At 39.8% G+C, this 15,620-nt stretch overlaps 1 protein-coding gene across 3 annotated transcripts in view; it reads left to right on the top strand.

Annotated features, from left to right (window-relative positions):
- Nucleotides 1-346: 346 nt before the first annotated feature.
- Nucleotides 347-15,620, top strand: part of triob (trio Rho guanine nucleotide exchange factor b) — a 141,452-nt gene continuing 126,178 nt past the window's right edge. For 2 of the 3 annotated variants that reach the window (XM_029115548.2, XM_029115547.2), the window contains exon 1: nucleotides 350-601. In XM_029115548.2, coding sequence (XP_028971381.2) covers nucleotides 532-601 — 70 coding nt within the window. In that variant the 5' untranslated portion in view covers nucleotides 350-531. Of the gene's footprint in view, nucleotides 602-15,620 lie in introns of all 3 variants that reach the window. The other variant, XM_029115551.2, reaches the window with a different exon arrangement.

The following is a 15,620-nucleotide window of genomic DNA, read 5'->3' as shown; positions in this document are numbered from 1 at the left end:
ATCCCATGTTTTCCTGTTGGCTATATAGACAGGTGACGGGATTCCAGACAAGGTCCCTGATCTATTTTTACTTTTCTTCATGGTCATTGTAAAACAAAACATGTTTTGCGTGGTAATTCCAAAAGTAGTCGGTAAAATAACAAAAATAATGTCACATAGGCCAATTCTTATGTGAATAATTCGGCTTTCCTACGCAATCTAATATTCTCAGAGGGCCTATATGTTGCAGTCACTCCTATCATCCCATTTGTGGCGCACATTGCCTCAGAATCTCATGGATATTCCACCAGAGCCCCAAGACCACCCCTTTACGGACTTCCCACTCTGCCTTTCAGCTCTGGAGCGCCGCCGTTCGGAAATAAGAATGTTCATTCTTGCCAAGATGGAGGTCTCTTGCCTATTGAATAGAGAAAAGATAGCGTGCGTGTTACAGTAGAAGACAATTTCAATGGTGTTGTATTTCAATTTTCTCGTAAAACCTAGAGGAAGTCAATTCTTTGGAGATATTTTTTCCATATCGTAATTCAAGCCATGAGCTCTGGAGAGGGAATAGATGAGGCTGCTAAGGACGCGGCCGACATAGCGGCATTTTTCAAGTCCGGTAAGTCAAAAGAGGGGCGAGCACCTCCGGTAGCCTACTGTAGTGATATTGCGATCTATATTGTTAAGGTACAGATGATACACCGATAAACACCTATGGTGCGTGGATGGGCTAGTGTTTTTTTCCTTCCTTAGCAGACTTGTTGACCTTTTCTCTTCTATTGCAATGTTTTGGAAAGCGAAGCTCTTTGATTATAGTGAATCCCAGTAGTAGGCTTTTATTTTTATTTTTTTTATAAAAACATGTTTTGAATGGCTTATTAGCCTAGAAATGAAATGCTATCGATGTATTCTATCTCCGAGGTGGTTGTAGCATGCACATATTCAATTATTATTTACCCTTCGTCGTGGCCAACGAATCTTTTTCTAGTGAGTTGAACGAACGAGCATGTTAGAACCACATTCTATTGATTATGTTATCGTACTAAGATACTGATGCCGCCCATTTGAAGAGCCGCATGTTTGTAACCTATATTGAATATAATTGACATTTTGGCTAGGCGTTTGCCGCAGCCCTCAATTTGTTACCGCTATGATACAATAGCCTATATAATGGAATTGCCAAGCAGACTAACAGATGTATTTATTTAGTTTTAGATATGTGTCCCTCAGGGTGATACACGAGCATGTACCGCTGCAGTATTTCCCCTATATATTTTAATTCATTTTCTCTCTAGCCAATTTAAGGACCATATTTCCCGTTTTTCCCAGTAGGCTTTTCGTATTTAATCGCTAGTGCTTCCAGAGAAAACCACAATTTCCCCCTTCATTAATTCGTGTACAATTTTAATTCTGTTGAATTAATAGTTTGGATAGTACTTGAAGTGCCTTGGGAATGTCCTAGGAGAACGATAAGACCACCTCGGATGATTCACTGTCAGAGCAGCTGTTCACGTGGTATCAGCTGTTTCTTTAGCACCTGGTCTGTTGCCTCTTGGTCAAGAAGTCTGTTCCCCACCATCCCAATTGATGGCACAGACGGACATGAAAGATAGACAAGGAAAGATCAGTTCACACTGAATCTTTTTTGAAAGATGTCTAAAGGATTGATCGCATTGTTCAAAAAATGTTTTGTACATAATGGACAAATACTATTGAAATACAACTTTTCTGTGTGTGTGTCTATAGTAGTGTCTATAGTATCCCTTGGCAGGAGGGTGTACATAAGAAAAGCATAATTTTAAACATTTGCGTGTTAGAAAAATAAAGCAAGTAAAAATCCTTACATTAAATGGACATGGTTTTGGGGAGACTGAAAAGACTGAGCTGGTACGTCTTTTGTCAAAACATGGGTAGACATGTTTAAAGAGTTTACCTTTACATTTGAACTTTAAGGTAATCTCAGTGAAATTATGTATATGCAGAAAGTAAACATCATTGTAGGTCAATTCTCCTAACAACAATTTTGCTGTGTCTGAATTGCAATGAGATAATTCAACCAGTATGGTTGTTACACAGTTCTTTGGTAGACGTCACCAAGTCTGAAATAGAAATTCCAAAATTCAATATTCAAATCATAACTTTATCTATCATAATCTGTCATCTGGAATTTATGAAATCAATAAAAATAAATCAGAAGGCAAAGTTTTATCTATTTTATCTAATCAAACATGACCTTTTATTGAATGTAGAAAGTATATATGTATGGTATATATTATAGAATTCCAATATTGAAAATATACAAATATGCAATATCCAAAATTTGCTAATGAGGCCACACCGTGTTTTTTTCGGTTGTCTTAAAAAAAACGAATTTGAGGAAAGGATTCGCACATGAAAGGCTTTCAATTAAAAATAAATCTCTATCATGTTTGATGTAGAGTTGAAATCTATTAAAGTTTGAGTTTGAATCACAATATTATACTTTTTCACATCAACACAAACTTTTGAAAGTCACCTAGGTGTACAGCTCATTGTTTAAAAGGGATATTATGTTTTCTTTTTACCTCTGTGATATATTTATTTGTCTTGTTGCATGCATAAGCCATTTACTGCAGTGGACAGATAAATCGAAATTAATACTTAAAAAAGCCTGCACAATAAACTTCACAACCATCTCATGTCTATGAGGTTTATAAAAGCTATTTCCACTATTACTAACATAAATGTTTATCACTTTCTGCCTTGCCCTTGTCTTGTAATTCATTTCTAAATCCACGCATTGCTATTGTTGTGTAGCCACACCTCCAAAATTGCACAGAGCCTCTTTCTCAAGGCTAATGCATTGTTAAATCCACTTTCTAGTGCTATACTGTTTAATCCGTATTGCAGTATCTGTAGCCATGCAGCCATGCAGCCTCCGTTTACAAACAAGTTGACATGCCTACTTTATTTTGTCACTGAATAGAACAACACTTTCTTTACAAAAAACGACATCACAATTTATATATTAGTTTTTTAAGCCTATATTTACAGTGGGGAGAATAAGTATTTGATACACTGCCGATTTAGCAGATTTTCCTACTTACAAAGCATGTAGAGGTCTGTGAGAGACATAATCTAAAACAAAAATCCAGAAAATCACATTGTATGATTTTTAAATAATTAATTTGCATTTTATTGCATGACATAAGTATTTGATCACCTACCAACCATTAAGAATTCCATCTCTCACAGACCTGTTAGTTTTTCTTTAAGAAGCCCTCCTGTTCTCCACTCATTACCTGTATTAACTGCACCTGTTTGAACTTGTTACCTGTATAAAAGACACCTGTCCACACCCTCAATCAAACAGACTCCAACCTCTCCACAATGGCCAAGACCAGAGAGCTGTGTAAGGACATCAGGGATAAAATTGTAGACCTGCACAAGGCTGGAATGGGCTACAGGACTATAGGCAAGCAGCTTGGTGAGAAGGCAACCACTGTTGGTGCAATTATTAGAAAATGGAAGAAGTTCAAGAGGACGGTCAATCTCCCTCGGTCTGGGGTTCCATGCAAGATCTCACCTCGTGGGGCATCAATGATCATGAGGAAGGTTAGGGATCAGCCCAGAACTACACGACAGGACCTGGTCAATGACCTGAAGAGAGCTGGGACCACAGTCTCAAAGAAAACCATCGGTAACACACTACGCCGTCATGGATTAAAATCCTGCAGCGCACGCAAGGTCCCCCTACTCAAGCCAGCGCTTGTCCAGGCCCGTCTGAAGTTTGCCAATGACCATCTGGATGATCCAGAGGAGGAATGGGAGAAGGTCATGTGGTCATAGAGCTTTTTGGTCTAAACTCCACTCGCCGTGTTTGGAAGAAGAAGAAGGATGAGTACAACCCCATGAACACCATCCCAACCGTGAAGCATGGAGGTGGAAACATCATTCTTTGGGAATGCTTTTCTACAAAGGGGACAGGATTGAGGGGAGGATGGATGGGGCCATGTATCATGAGATCTTGGCCAACAACCTCCTTCCCTCAGTAAGAGCATTGAAGATGGGTCGTGGCTGGGTCTTCCAGCATGACAATAACCCGAAACACACAGCCAGGGCAACTAAGGAGTGGCTCCATAAGAAGCATCTCAAGGTCCTGGAGTGGTCTAGCCAGTCTCCAGACCTGAACCCAATAGAAAATCTTTGGAGGGAACTGAAAGTTCGTATTGCCTAGCGACAGCCCCGAAACCTGAAGGATCTGGAGAAGTTCTGTATGGAGGAGTGGGCCAAAATCCCTGCTGCAGTGTGTGCAAACCTGGTCAAGAACTACAGGAAACATATGATCTCTGTAATTGCAAAGAAAGATTTCTGTACCAAATATTAAGTTCTGCTTTTCTGATGTATCAAATACTTATGTCATGCAATAAAATGCAAATTAATTTCTTAAAAATCATACAATGTGATTTTCTGGATTGTTGTTTTAGATTCCGTCACTCATAGTAGAAAAGTACCTATGATAAAAATTCTACATGCTTTGTAAGGGGGGAAACCTGCAAAATCGGCAGTGTATCAAATACTTGTTCTCCCCACTGTATGTGTGAGGTGTAGAATTTTGTGAAACAAAGTAAATTTGTTCTGTGACTTTTCTGTGATTTTGTTTAGACCAATGCATTAAGAGTGTTTACATTTTAGTTTCAAAGCCTTGACTTCAGAATATAGAAAAGAGTGGGCAACTAGAATCCGCTGTGGGTCAGATTTAGGTTGGTTGGATGGCAAAAACATAGGTGTTATATGCAATTATGCCCAAAAAGATATTGTGTAGGAAAATAACACAGAAAAATATGGGAATCTTGTTGTAAAATGCTGATAGTAATATTAAAATTGCGTGTTTTAATATTGGTATAAAGGTATATTTATACCAATATTAAAACATGCTATTTTTATATTACTGTCAGCATTTTGCAAAAAGATTCCCATATGTTTCTGATTGTGGCCTGTGGAATGTTCAATGGCTATGCAAAGTTGCTGGATATTGTTGCATATTTCCAGGAATTGTGTACAGATCTTTGTGACCAGGGGTGTGAATGTTGAAACTTTTGAGCAACAGTGATATCCGTAATGTAAAGAAAAATCCCATAATCTTTTTATTTTATTTACAAAACTACCACTAACAGATCCCAATCATTATAAAGGAATTACAGATATATAATGCAATAATGCTGTAAAAGTAGTTGTAGGGAATGTATATATATTTGTTCTTTATATATAATATATAATATAATATATATTATATTATATATATAATTATTTATATATATATAAAGAACATGTCTTAGCAACTGTAGCAACTATATCTTCAATGCATGAGAAAAATTGCAACAGCAGACAAGGGAAATGTAGACAGACAGCAACCCTGTTGGCTGTCTTGGTATACTAAGACATTTTTATTTATCATATTTTCTGATTATGTGGTAGCTTTCTGATTGCATGATAGCTAACCCCATCAAACCAAAAGATTAAACTAGCTATCAAGCTCTTCTGTGCGTTTTCTACCCTCCAATTCTAAATACCAAATCTACCTGTTTTTTTCGATTGTTTTAACAGAAAACCTATCAGAAAATGCCTGTTTAAACATTAAGTAAATTTGTCAGTTCATAACATCCCTCATTGCAACTATGAGTTACCATGCTGAAACACGAGGTGATGATGGCAGATGAATGACATGACAATGGGCCTCACCATCTTTTCATGGTATTTCTTTGCATTTAAATTGCAATTAATTAAATGCAGTTGTGTTTGTTGTACATAAGTTATGTCTGCCCATACTACAAATGCTAGGCTAATTGAGAATACCTACTGTATCTATTAGCCTTTCAGACCAGGTGATGTTCTTATATTAAGCAATTTATGTGTTGAATAAAAAAAAATCTGTTACACTTTGTCGACTGTTGGATAAATTTAATTACTTTAATTTGACTACACTTTTTTATTGCATACAGCAACATGTTAATATGTTGATGTGCTGGTGCTATTTACTGACATTTCTATGAGACTATCTTACAAAGGCTACAATATGAGTCTATTAGGATAAGTCTCTACCAGCTTTACACATCTGGACAGCAGTTTTTGAACATTCCTTGAAAAATTGCTTAAGCTCTGACAAGTTGGATGAGGACCTTTGGAGAGCAGCAATTTTCAACTCTTTCCTCATATTCTCAATTGGGTTGAGGTCCAGGCTTTGACTGGGCTACTCAAGGACATTGACCCTTTTGTTTTAAAGCCACTCCATTTGAGCTTTGCCTGTAGTATTTTGGGTCATTGTCCTGCTGGAAGATGAATCTTCCAAATCCCTGGGCTCTTGCAGGTTGTCCTCCAGGATTTTCCTCTACATTTGCCAAACATAAAGTTGAGTTTTTAGGCCAAAAAGCTCTATTTTGATCTCATCAAACCATAGAATCTTCCTTGACTTGGTTTCAGAGTCCCCCACATGCCTTCTGGCAAAATGTAGCCAAGATTTGATTAGTTGTTTTCTTTTTGCCACTTTCCCATAATGGCCACTTTTGTGAAGCACCTGGGCTATTGTTGCAGTATGGCCAGTGTCAGACATGAAAGACTTGAACTCCTTTTGAGTTGCAACAGGCTTCTTGGTGGCCTACTCGCCCGGATACTCAGTTTCTGAGGACCGCCTGTTCTAGACAGATTTATAGTTGTGCAATATTCTTTCCATTTCTTAATATTGGACTGTAGTGTGCCCCAGGGCATATTCAATGCATTTGAAAACGTGATTATATCCTAACAGGTTGGTGCTTTTGAAGAACATTATTCCGGATTTGCTTTGAATGTTCCTTTGTCTCCATGATATACACTCACCTAAAGGATTATTAGGAACACCTGTTCAATTTCTCATTAATGCAATTATCTAATCAACCAATCACATGGCAGTTGCTTCAATGCATTTAGGGGTGTGGTCCTGGTCAAGACAATCTCCTGAACTCCAAACTGAATGTCAGAATGGGAAAGAAAGGTGATTTAAGCAATTTTGTGCGTGGCATGGTTGTTGGTGCCAGACGGGCCGGTCTGAGTATTTCACAATCTGCTCAGTTACTGGGATTTTCACGCACAACCATTTCTATGGTTTACAAAGAATGGTGTGAAAAGGGAAAAACATCCAGTATGCTGCAGTCCTGTGGGCGAAAATGCCTTGTTGATGCTAGAGGTCAGAGGAGAATGGGCCTACTGATTCAAGCTGATAGAAGAGCAACTTTGACTGAAATAACCACTCGTTACAATCGAGGTATGCAGCAAAGCATTTGTGAAGCCACAACACGCACAACCTTGAGGCGGATGGGCTACAACAGCAGAAGACCCCACCGGGTACCACTCATCTCCACTACAAATAGGAAAAAGAGGCTACAATTTGCACGAGCTCACCAAAATTGGACAGTTGAAGACTGGAAGAATGTTGCCTGGTCTGATGAGTCTCAATTTCTGTTGAGACATTCAGATGGTAGAGTCAGAATTTGGCGTAAACAGAATGAGAACATGGATCCATCATGCCTTGTTACCACTGTGCAGGCTGGTGGTGGTGGTGTAATGGTGTGGGGGATGTTTTCTTGGCACACTTTAGGCCCCTTAGTGCCAATTGGGCATCGTTTAAATGCCACGGACTACCTGAGCATTGTTTCTGACCATGTCCAGCCCTTTATGACCACCATGTACCCATCCTCTGATGGCTACTTCCAGCAGGATAATGCACCATGTCACAAAGCTCGAATCATTTCAAATTGGTTTCTTGAACATGACAATGAGTTCACTGTACTGAAATGGCCCCCACAGTCACCAGATCTCAACCCAATAGAGCTTTGGGATGTGGTGGAACGGGAGCTTCGTGCCCTGGATGTGCATCTCACAAATCTCCATCAACTGCAACATACTATCCTATCAATATGGGCCAACATTTCTAAAGAATGCTTTCAGCACCTTGTTGAATCAATGCCTCGTAGAATTAAGGCAATTCTTAAGGCGAAAGGGGGTCAAACACAGTATTAGTATGGTGTTCCTAATAATCCTTTAGGTGAGTGTAGTTTATGTTTGAAATTGTAATAACCAACAGAACATTTGGAAAAATTTTCACATTGACATTATGGTCTTTTTTGTGTTGATCAGTGGCAACAACTCATTCAGTCTATTTTGAAGTGGAGAAGTCCAAGGGGGTTGAATATTTTTGAGAGCCAATGTAAATGGTGTCTATGCTTTGATATATTAGTGTTTTAACAGTAAGAGTAACCTATTTCACTCATTGTTTACTGATTTAGATTAGGTGTCAAGAAATATTAAATCGTTTTTTAAGAAGTGTTCAAATTAGTGACATTTTGTTATGGTGATGAATTTTGATTTCACATAGTGCTCACCTTTTCCACAGTGAAATTTGTGAAAAGCGGACTATTTGGAGTCCCAAGTTATTGGCTACTGTCGCCATTCACAAACAACAATACAGCATTGATCCTACATAGTTGATTTTTCTCAATTTCTTTAAATAATGTTTAAAGAAATTGCTCACAGACATAATTTTAATGGCCATGAGGAAGGTCACGCATGCACCAAATGACATTTGGGTGGTAGGTAGGGATGTCTACCTTTTATTATCTTGAGAATGTGCCATATATTGACCAGGTAGCACCTGCACACACATTCGTGATGGGACTTACCCAACACAACATGGGATGTGGTAGCACCTCTGTTAGTGACATATCGCACCTTCTGGAACACACTCCCCTACACCTTTGTAGGCTTGAACCATGACTTCCATAACCCGGTGTGAAAGCCCCTGCTTTGACAATGCAATACCTTTTGACTTCCCTTCTGGTGTGCAAGGAATGGCTGGTTTGACTTCCTGTAGTGACTAGTCAAAAGTCAAAGTATTTTATTTACCAAATGCACCGAATAACATAGCATCATTCTGAACAATGATATTCTTGTGACATGGCACGCCACATCTACGTAAAAGGTATTAAGAAATATATAAAGCAAAAATATAAATTTAACAGTATGATGCTGCAAACTGCATAGTCACATTCATGCACACAGAAATATCTTGAACTACACCATTGCCAGTGTAACGGTCCTCATCTCACAAGAACAACCCCAGTGTGTAATGTGTTAAATGGGTGAAGCAAGGCAGCTATGTGGTGGCAAATGGCGCCTGACTACGATATTTGATACAGAACAAAAATAGAAGGCACTTTGACATAGTAAACACTAGATCTTTGTTGGAGCCATAAGTCTCATTAAACCACTGGTGGCATGAGGGAAGAGTATCTCATGACCCTGTAAACCTTAACTCGATGGGGATTGGTTCAGTTACAACATAGTAATTTGTAATCATGGTGTCAAAGAAATTTGTTAGAATTCTGGTCTGTTTCTTTGGGAGCAAGAAACGAGTACTACAATTCAATTACATGATCCACACATTCAGAATCCTTAAAAAGGTATTGGAAATTGCCTACTGATTTAGGTAATTGAAGGCTAACGAGTAAAGCTATGAATAACCCCCAAGCAGCTCTGCATTACATCAGCTTACTGTATAGTGGGGAACTGGATGATCACTGTAATCCCAGACAGAAGGTGGGGTACCTGTAAAAAACCTTTGAAAAATAGACATTTTAATGTACAGCTTCCTTGCAAGGAATACATATCAGTGGGTAACTGTCAGATTGTGGTGAGAGTTGGTGCAGTGGGGGCAGTTTTTATTTCAAATGAAATAGTTGTAAATAGATGAACAGGGGAAAAGGGGTAATACCTGTCTTACTTTGGTTACAGGGCCTTTGAAAATGCAGATATAAAGTATTTAGGGTACTTTTAAATTTTTTCCTACCCCCTATGTACAAAACCATCAGAAAGGCCGTGACCATCAGACAATACCTTATGCCTTGGAGAAGCCGTGTAAATTAAACAGTGCCAGTTCCTTTAAAGTGAATACAAGCTTCTAACAAAATATAATTATTTCCAGTATAGCCTGGACCTAATGCTTTGTATGGGCTGAAGTCATACACTAGGCATGCAATTGGGCTGCTTTGAGGAGCCTCCCTTTCGAGTGAACTGAGGAAGTAATGACAACCTCAATTAGCGCCACATCACAACATGGTGACTCAGGACACGATGGGGGATAAGAGGAAGAGGACGATGGGGGATAAGAGGAAGAGGACGTTGGGGGATAAGAGGAAGAGGGTGATGGGGGATAAGAGGAAGAGAATGATGGGGGATAAGAGGAAGAGGACTCCCAGAAGACACTGCGGTAGCCTGCCTCGACTTTCAGCTGTGTCACCGCAGCCCGTGAGTCCAGCAGGTAAACCGTCAAACTTCGGAGGAACAACCACCACCACCACCACATAAATGTTTCCAAAAACGTAAAAGGCTGCTGAGAGTGGACTTCCCCTACGCAATGCAGATCATCTGACTTACGTGATGTAGATCATCTTCCATAATAAAACTGTCTAGAATATAAATGAATTACACACTGAATAAAAGGGCTGATCCTAAAATGATTGCGGTCTCTGTTTAAAAGACACACAACTTCAAAATAATCCCATATAGGTTAAAGTAACAACCCACAGGTCCAAACAACAACCCATTTCTTATAGTGAACCCGGTAGAGTAGAGCAGCATAGAAAACAGGGAACCATTCAGAATACATCCTAAATCCCACTTAAGAGTGCTCAGCGACTAACTACAACATCACAGTTGTTGTGCCCAAGGCTTTCTAAACTAAATCCATGGGTTTCAGTACAACAAGAAAGAGCAAACGTGTGTCATTTTAAAGCTCAACAACCCAGAAGCCATTAGGCAGCCTGCTGGAGAGGGTACAGGAAGTGGAATGGCCGCTCTGGTTCTTCTAATATGACCTGAGGATGAATGGTGTTCAAGAAACCTCACAGGTCAAATGATATTTGCAATCATGTGTCCCAAATTCAATTATAGTGAATATATGGGTCCAATTCCAACTTAGGATATGTACAACTTTCCTACGCAAGCCTTTCCTACGGACTTCTAAGTATTTTATTTTATTTTTCTGAATAACTATATGCAGGTGCATAAATGGAACCTTACTGAGATAAAAAATTTGGGATAAATTACAAAAAGCCATCTGCTATACAGGGACATTGTCTTCTTTTCAACAGCTACTAGCAGATAAAAAGTTGCCATGTTCAATTGTTTAATATCCAGGCATCATTGAGCCTCGGCAGAGCAAGGCCTCACTCCCTTGTGCCTACCATCAACCTAAAGCAGATGGTGATTCAGCCACCCATCCAAAACCCCCACCAGGCTGAAGCCATGGCAATCGCCCCACCAACCCCAAACCTGTGCTTTACCTGGTGGTCCCTACCTGTTACAGTCAGCTTCCTTCAGATAGCTCTGATTTTAGCTTTTTTGACAAAGGTTGTATCACCTCTTCACATTAACATTTTACATTTTAGTGTAGTTTAGCAAACACTCTTAATCACCTGCTAACGATCAATCCATACAACCAAATGTATTTAGTAAAGCCCTTTTCACAGTAGCAGATGTAACACAGTGGTTTTACAGATACCCAGCCTAAAACTCCAAAGAGTAAGCAACAACAAGTATGGACCCCCTGTGGCTAGAAAAAAACTCCCTACTAGGGTCAGAAACTAGGAAGAAACCGAGAAAATAGTCAATTTCTGATGGGTAGCCAGCCCTCTTCCAGCTGCACAGGCCCTCGGACTAGCACCATAATCCCACCATGTCTTTAGAAGGTGGTAAAGAAGCTTGCCAGTTCTGTGTCCAGTCTGTTCTTTTAAATAGAAGCCTTAGTCAACTGTCTTAGACTCCAGCCACCCAGGCTATGGTCAGTTCACACTGCTGCCGTCTCGTAGACGTAACCGGAGCATCAGGGCAGCACTTCCAAACTCACAGTTTTTCCCCAGGCCATAAGGCTTCGCAACCAGCAACATTGATCTTTTGATTTCATGCTCTGGTCACTTTCTATGTACAGTACATTCAATGTAGCACATTTAGCACATTTTAATGTATTCATTTATATGCACTACAACACGTATATTTATAATATTTTATACTACTTACATTTCCCATTTCTACATTCTCTAGAATTGCTGCTAGTCTCTATTGTTATGTATATACTTAGTTGATTAGTTATTCGGTGCCTTTTCATGACCCCATTTTATTGATACATTAAATGCATTCCATTGCTGACCTTAGGCGAAAGAAGCTCACGGCTATTTTATTTTTACTATCAACTATCAACTATGTTTCATTCTGGTCTGCGATGACGTCTGTGCCTACTTAATCAGCGTTGCGTCAAGGCATCAGAGCCATTGGAGGGAATTATGAAAAGTGTCATTATCAATGACACATCTTGTAAATGTTTAAAGCGCTGGTAAAACGATGCTGTGATCTAGTGTTATCACCCAGTCCGATCTCACTTATTGAGGCGGAAAGCTAAATGGCATGTAAAGAAATTGTTTGCTGAGTGCTGGTACAATGGAAGGAAACAATGTGATAACAATGATGGTGCATAGGGGCTCCCATCACTTGGTTCATATTAGAGATGGAATGCAGGAGAGGTAGCCGTCGACAGAAAGAAAGCAACAGAGAGAAATGCAGAAGACAACCTCTGCATATTACAGAGTCCTGGGTCAGGGTGGAATAGGCCATTATGGCTTGCATTTATTCATCATATTCTACAAGGTCAGGGAGAATCCTCTTGCATTCTATGGTAAAGTAATTGGCAGTTGTTTCTAGTGGAGTAAAAGCAGTAAGCACAGATTGGCATTGTGCCTTAAAACAGCCTTGGTCCTGCCATCAGGCCTTCCCCCTCATAATTGGACGAGCAGCTTTTGACTGGAGCTGTTCTGTTTTGCCCCAACTAAGACCTTGATGTGGGTTCCCCCTGTATGGTGAGCATGTTTTTTAAAGCCTACTGTATTCCGACAATTGAGAACAGATGATTCAAGGCTGCTTGACTGTTATGGATGTATTCTTTTTTCATAAAAAAAGGCTAGAGTATTTTTTTTTTATCCATGGCTATTATATTAGTAATTACTGTAAACCCTAAGGCATTTTTTACTCAAATAGTTTTAGGAAGTTTAACTCAAAGTTAGTGAAAATATTGCTAATGACTTAAAATCTTTTTACGGGTAAAATAAAACATTTTCAGCATGGTCTACCGGAGGTTGATATTTTGAAATTATTTTATTATCCTTTTTTACCTTGTCCTTTGACAGATTAATTCTTCTTAGCTTCAAATGCATACAGAACCGGTCAAAAGTTTGGACACACGTACCTATTCATTCGAATTTCTTATGTTGCAGCCTTGTTTAAAAAATAAATAAATTCCTTCATCAATCTACACACAATATCCCTTAATGACCATTCAAATTTAATTTATTTCAACTTTATTAAAATAAAATGATGCAGTGAAACACAGAAATATCTCATTTACATTAGTCTTCAGACCCTTTGCTATGACATTCGAAATTAAGTTCAGGTTCATCCTGTTTCCATTGGTTATCCATGATGCTCCTATAAGTTGATTGGAGTCCACCTGTGGTACATTGAATTGATTGGACATGATTTGGAAAGTCACACACCTTGACAGTGCATATCAGAGAAGAGAAAACATCAGGTTGAAGGAATTTCCCTTTAGAGCACAGAGACAGCGCTTGCGAGGATCTTCAGACAAGAATGGGAGAAACTGTCATACCCTAGAAAAATGTAGCAATCACTGCCAAAGGTCCTTCTGTTTCAATTTTTTTTTTAATATGCAAACATTTCAGGCTGTGACATAACAACATGTGGAAGAGCTGGAAAATAGGTCTGAATACTTTCTGATTAAGCTAATGGAACTCAAATCTGGACCACGTTTGGTCCAAATTGTTGTAAGTGCAATCGGTTTCCCTTTAAACTGTTTGCATAATGACAGCATATTGCTATGCACTGTGTAGATCAGGCTAGTTATATTTGCTAGGCTGCTCACTGACCCATAGAACTAAATGAGACCATGTCCAGCAATCTGCACACAATTCTGTATAGATCTTCAGCTGTTAGTTAGAAATATGTCAAATGCATGCAGAATTCAAAGTGTCCATTTTTCAATTGTCCCAATTTGCATACAAATGAATGTCAATAAGTTGGAATTGTAGGTGAAGTGGATGATTCGCTTATGCTTAATTCAGTCAGGAATACAGACCGGTATAAATCGCAGAAGCCTCTGCTTCCCACCCACAATGCCTGGAGGCCTGGAAGAAAGGAGAAAGGTATTGTGGTCCATAAAGGAAAGTGGCAGTGGGCTGAGACTGTCTCCTTGGACTCCCTCATCTGATAAGAGAGGATCTCCTATCCATCCTTCCTACTGTATCTATTAGTCAGTGTCAGCCACCAACCCCCAATGAGACAGACACACAGCAGCCCCTTGTTTCCCATTATTGAGCAGGCGCCTGGAACCACTGAATCTCCTCTCAGAAACCGGCCTTCTAGGATGTTATCTGCCTGTCTCTCTGAGATGGTTTATCAAAAGACGCTGGAGCTCTAAACTCAGAAACACACAGGGATGCAGCCACTCTGGTGGAGAAGGGGAAGAAGGCGTGTGAAAACCAAAATAAGGCACAATACATGAGCCATGTTGAAACACATCATATAAGCTACATATGGAACAAGCCTGTGATCCTTCCCATAATTCATACAAGACGGCATATGAAAGAGCATGTATTGTTCAAAAACATCGTTTTGAATACATAATTAAGTTCTGACCGTTATACTTCTGAACAAAGCCTTTTCCCTTTTTAATGGGGTTGCGATGTGCGCACCCACACAGTTTGGTTTGAGAATTAAAGCAGCCTGGGTTACAGTGGAACTGAGCTAGGGGATGTTTGTTGTGGTGTGGTTGCGGCTGTGTGCCCTCTCAGTGCTTGTTTCCAGATAGCAGCTGTGCACAGCCTGTCAAACAGGAACTCCGCACAGAGCCAAACATCCTCTGTCCTTTGAAGACATTAACATAGATCCTTCTGGTGCTGCACTCTGCTAGTGGTCTCCTGGTTTAATTACATGTTGCTGTTCTGATTTGTATAGAAAACAAGAAAACTGAACTAGAATACATGCAGTACAATAGCAATCCCACAAATCCACAGATTATACTCTAAGTTTGTATGACATGCAAAGTTTTATTTCACTTTTTACATTTTCTGTAACTCACAGTCATTCAAATGTTATCAACCCTGCCCTTGGTGGATAGGTAGCTGTATGCCCATGCTACAATCCTGTTTCCAAAACAGTTGGGACGCTGCGTAAAATGCAACTAAAAACAGAATGCAATGATTTGCAAATCATTTTCATTCATTCATTCATCTTCTTCCGCTTCATCCGGGGCCGGGTCGCGGGGGCAGCAGTCTAAGCAGAGATGCCTAGACTTCCCTCTCCCCAGACACTTCCTCCAGCTCTTCCGGGGGGACACCGAGGCGTTCCCAGGCCAGCCGGGAGACATAGTCCCTCCAGCGTGACCAAGCTTCTCACCCTATCTCTAAGGGATCGCCCAGCCACCCTGCGGAGAAAGCTCATTTCGGCCGCCTGTATCCGGGATCTTGTCCTTTCGGTCATGACCCAAAGCTCATGACCACAGGTGA

The sequence above is a fragment of the Esox lucius genome, chromosome 20, assembly GCF_011004845.1.
Source record: "Esox lucius isolate fEsoLuc1 chromosome 20, fEsoLuc1.pri, whole genome shotgun sequence".
Classification (NCBI taxonomy): Eukaryota; Metazoa; Chordata; class Actinopteri; order Esociformes; family Esocidae; genus Esox; species Esox lucius.
The sequence above is the reverse complement of the archived record's forward strand: the minus strand, read 5'-3'. Positions and strand labels throughout refer to the sequence as shown.